Source organism: Nansenia antarctica (genome assembly GCF_963989245.1).
Source record: "Nansenia antarctica genome assembly, chromosome: 16".
Taxonomy (NCBI): Eukaryota; Metazoa; Chordata; class Actinopteri; order Argentiniformes; family Microstomatidae; genus Nansenia; species Nansenia antarctica.
In genome coordinates, this window is record NC_137686.1 from 29096739 (window position 1) to 29101738 (window position 5000).

General features: G+C 50.1%; 1 protein-coding gene across 1 annotated transcript in view; it reads right to left on the minus strand.

Moving 5' to 3' along the window:
• LOC308171533 (calpain-2 catalytic subunit-like) overlaps positions 1–5000 on the minus strand; it is a 22588-nt gene that overhangs the window by 2875 nt on the left and 14713 nt on the right. Inside the window, exons 10-17 of the mRNA XM_080546399.1 lie at positions 4418–4599; positions 2735–2946; positions 2393–2429; positions 1874–1939; positions 1496–1553; positions 1320–1384; positions 1048–1116; positions 876–954 (exon numbers count right to left, since the gene is read on the minus strand). Coding sequence (XP_080402525.1) covers positions 876–954; positions 1048–1116; positions 1320–1384; positions 1496–1553; positions 1874–1939; positions 2393–2429; positions 2735–2946; positions 4418–4599 — 768 coding nt within the window. The remainder of the gene's footprint in view (positions 1–875; positions 955–1047; positions 1117–1319; positions 1385–1495; positions 1554–1873; positions 1940–2392; positions 2430–2734; positions 2947–4417; positions 4600–5000) is intronic.

Here is a 5000-nt window from a genome sequence, read left to right on the forward strand (position 1 = left end):
GACCAGGGCTAGACCAGGGTTAGGACCAGGGTTAGGACCAGGGTTAGACCAGGGTTAGACCAGGGTTAGGACCAGGGTTAGGACCAGGGTTAGACCAGGGTTAGACCAGGGCTAGACCAGGGTTAGACCAGGGCTAGACCAGGGCTAGACCAGGGTTAGGACCAGGGTTAGGACCAGGGTTAGGACCAGGGTTAGACCAGGGTTAGACCAGGGCTAGACCAGGGTTAGGACCAGGGTTAGGACCAGGGTTAGACCAGGGCTAGACCAGGGCTAGGGAGGGTTAGACTAGGGTTAGGACCAGTGTTAGGACCAGGGTTAGGACCAGGGTTAGACCAGGGCTAGGGAGGGTTAGACTAGGGTTAGGACCAGGGTTAGGACCAGGGTTAGACCAGGGTTAGACCAGGGTTAGACCAGGGCTAGACCAGGGTTAGGACCAGGGTTAGGACCAGGGTTAGGACCAGGGTTAGACCAGGGCTAGACCAGGGCTAGGGAGGGTTAGACTAGGGTTAGGACCAGGGTTAGGACCAGGGTTAGATCAGGGTTAGACCAGGGTTAGACCAGGGTTAGACCAGGGCTAGACCAGGGTTAGGACCAGGGTTAGGACCAGGGTTAGGACCAGGGTTAGACCAGGGCTAGGGAGGGTTAGACTAGGGTTAGGACCAGGGTTAGGACCAGGGTTAGATCAGGGTTAGACCAGGGTTAGACCAGGGCTAGACCAGGGTTAGGACCAGGGTTAGGACCAGGGTTAGGACCAGGGTTAGGACCAGGGTTAGACCAGGGCTAGACCAGGGCTAGGGAGGGTTAGACTAGGGTTAGGGTGGAGGGTTAGACCAGGGTTAGGTTGCTAGGAGACCAGAGGTTGCTAGGAGACCAACCTGCTTCTTTCAGGGCCAGCCTCATCTCCGGGGTGCTCATCGTCCCAGAGTTGTCCATGTCACTCTTCTTATAGATGCCCTGTCAATCACACATTACTATGGTTACCTTGTTGCTATGGTTACCCTGTCAACACGTTACCGTGGTTACTATAGTAGATCTCTGTCATCTCACCAGGTATTTCTGGACCTTCTTCCAGAGCGTAGCGAACTCCCCCAGTCCCAGCTTCCCGTTGCCGCTGTCCTGCTTCTGGGGTCAAGGGTCACGCTAGTCTTGTGTCAGATGGGAAGGTTCTAAAGGAGGTTCTAGGTGTTAGCATGTGAAGGTTCTAGGTGTTAGGGTTAGCGTGTGAAGGTTCTAGGTGTTAGGGTTAGCGTGTGAAGGTTCCAGGTGTTAGGGTTAGCGTGTGAAGGTTCTAGGTGTTAGGGTTAGCGTGTGAAGGATACATCCATGAGGTTGACCATGATCCTGCAGGTCTCCAGACTGAAGCCGTCTGTCTTGATGTCCGTTCCTGCAGAGCAACGACTATGTTATTAATATGTAATAACACGTGAAGGCAGCGATGTTAACGCGGTAATTACACAGTAATAAGACTAACGACTAAGGCCTGTCTGTCTCTTACGTTTGGAGACGATCTTGTTCATGATGGTCTTCAGCTCCACAGCCGAGATCTCCATGTCCTGCAGACACACAGTCACCAACATCATCATCCAATAACAGACTTAAAACTAATATAACTTTGCATCAGGATTGTCTAATTTAAATACCCCCGAAAACATTTCAACATAAAATCAAGCAAAGAAGTTATAATAATAATAACGATTATAATAATAATGATAATAATAATAATAATAATAATAACGATTATTATTATTAATAATAAGGCAGACAGACAGACAGACAGACAGGCAGACAGGCAGACAGACAGGCAGACAGGCAGGCAGACAGGCAGACAGACAGACAGGCAGACAGGCAGACAGACAGACAGACAGGTACTCACCTCTCCAGCCAGCTTGGTGAACAGACCTCTGAACCCTGAGTCCACCTCGTCATCAGACACCGTCTCCTGGGAGAGAACACGCCAACACCATGTGACATGTTTAAAACACGCCAACACCATGTGACACGTTTAAAACACGCCAACACCATGTGACACGTTTAAAACACGCCAACACCATGTGACATGTTTAAAACACGCCAACACCATGTGACACGTTTAAAACACGCCAACACCATGTGACACGTTTAAAACACGCCAACACCATGTGACACGTTTAAAACACGCCAACACCATGTGACATGTTTAAAACACGACAACACCATGTGACACGTTTAAAACACGCCAACACCATGTGACACTTTTAAAACACGCCAACACCATGTGACACGTTTAAAACACGCCAACACCATGTGACACGTTTAAAACACGCCAACACCATGTGACACTTTTAAAACACGGCAACACCATGTGACATGTTTAAAAGGAAGGGGGGGGGGGCGGGCGGGGATGGTGACTCACATCGTCTAGTTCTGCTTCCACCGGATCATCACACGGCCTGGAACACACACACTACTGTTATAGAACACACACACACACACACTCACACACACACACACACACACACACACACACACACACTCACACACACACGCACACACACACACACTACTGTTATAGAACATACACACTCACACACGCACACACACACACACACTCACACACAGTCTGAACCCCCACATCTCTAAAGAGGAGGTCACCTCCGTACGTACACACACACACACACACACACACACACATACACACTACTGTTATAGAACACAAACACACACACACACACACACACACACACATAGAACTCACAGGGTCTCGTGCTGCTTCTCAGAGAACACGCGGAGGCAGAAGTCTCCGTTCTGATTGGCCTCGAAGGTGGAGGGCACCACCAGGTACTCCCCCGGGGGCAGGCGGAAGCGGCTGCTCACCTCCCGCAGGTTGATGAACGTCTCGCTCCGCGCCGTCTGGGCGTGAGACAGGAAGTAGTTCTTGTCCAGGTGGACCTCCCGCTGGCCGTGGAACTGACGGGCAGACAGACCAGAGATGCGACATGAAATATGTCAAAATGTAGCACTATCATGCACAGATCAGCCTTATAACATGTCATTTATATATAGATAGATATATATATATCTATATATAAAGTTAGACAGGGAGCGCAGATGTACTTTTATGGCTTCTTCTTCTGCGTATGGGTAGTTGTTTTCCTCTCCACTCCACCAGGCTCGGGGCCGAGGGGCTACCCTTTTACCACCCCGAGACCTGGTTGAGGGGCTCACCCGGGCTATATTTCTGGACACCCCTCCAGAAGCCACGTCATCGTCTCGTCATCTAATACCGACAGACCATGCATCCCGTTGGGTGGGTGGTACACCGGGCAGTCCAGGATAACATGGTCTGCGGTTTGGTCCTCTGCGCCACACTCGCACGACGCATTTGGGGCAAAGCCCCATCTGTGCATTGATGAGCGGAAACGCCCGACGCCGGTCCGGAGACGATTGAGCCTCACCCAGGATAGCCTTGGCAAGTCCATCCCGAGGGGCTCAGGGCCGGCGACTGGGATGTGGTCGCGGATGTGGTCTGCATTGCTGCCTGAGATCCTGTGCGGCAGGCACAAATGGGTGTCTCGACTTGAGACGCCGGGAGGGCTCCGCTGTTATAGTGAGCCTATCATGGAGCAGATGGTTATTAAGCTCCACGGCCCGGCAGGCGAGACGTGCTGTGGCTCCCATGCGGCGGAGGCCTGCGGGCTGGGGTCTCTAAAGCTAGTGAACTCTAAGTTCACAACAAGTGGAAAACCTTGTGCGAACTGCGAATCACCAAGCGAATAGAGAGCATTCAGCATCCGTGCATGTTGATGTGGCGTGGCAAACACCTTCTCGTGGTGCCCCCCGTAAGTAGCTAATGACTGCCAAAGGCAAGAAGCGAAAGAAAGTTTGCCAACCAGGGCCCCTCACCCGGGCTGGTGTTCGGCAGCAGCCGGGGGAGAGGTCTGCTGACCTCGAACACAGAATACTGCAGCTGAACACCGAAGGACTAACCCCCAGTAAGATTTTTATGGCGTTCCGAAATGAACGATATGAGGCTGGGAGGGAAAAATCACAGTATACCCACTAGAAAACACTAGACCACACCACTGGTTACTTCTGTAAACAGTGCGCTGCGCGTGACGTTCTGACGTCATTGTTATTGTCCTTCTGCACATGCTGGTCTGTTCAGGGCCGTGGAATGTTCACACTAGTCAGTGTAGGTCGAATGTAGGTCACATTTTAAAAGTCATGTGAACTGCCAAACCCCAAAAAATCGGATCTGTGTAAAAAAATCGGAATTGAGCATCAAGACCTGCCGTGTGAACGAAGCCCTAGTGTCAGAGAGCTATGATGGACACGACTGTTGGTTTGGCTGGGGCTGAGAATGAGAGTGTGTGAGTGTGTGAGTGTGTGTGTGTGTGTGAGTGTGTGTGTGTGTGTGTGTGTGTGGGAGTGTGTGTACCTGGGCCGGGACCTCGTAGATGGCGAACCCGATGGTGTGCATGTCCTCCCCCGTCTTCCTCAGGCGGCGGCGGTTCTTCTGGATCAGACCAATCACGAAGCTGCAGCCCTCCTCCCCGTCAGCAGGGTCGTCATCCTCCTCGTCCAGACGGATGACGAACTGAGGATTCATCCAGAAGGTGTCTGCAGGGAAGCACCATTAACCATGAACCATGAACCATGAACCATTAACCATGAACTATTAACCATTAACTATTAACCATTAACTATTAACCATTAACCATGAACTATTAACCATTAACCATGAACCATGAACCATGAACCATGAACCATGAACTATTGACTATTAACCATTAACCATTAACCATGAACTATTAACCATTAACCATTAACCATTAACTATTAACCATTAACCATGAACCATGAACCATTAACTATTAACTATTAACCATTAACCATTAACCATTAACCATTAACCATGAACTATTAACCATTAACCATTAACCATTAACTATTAACCATTAACCATTAACCATGAACCATGAACCATGAACCATGAACTATTAACTATTAACCATTAACCA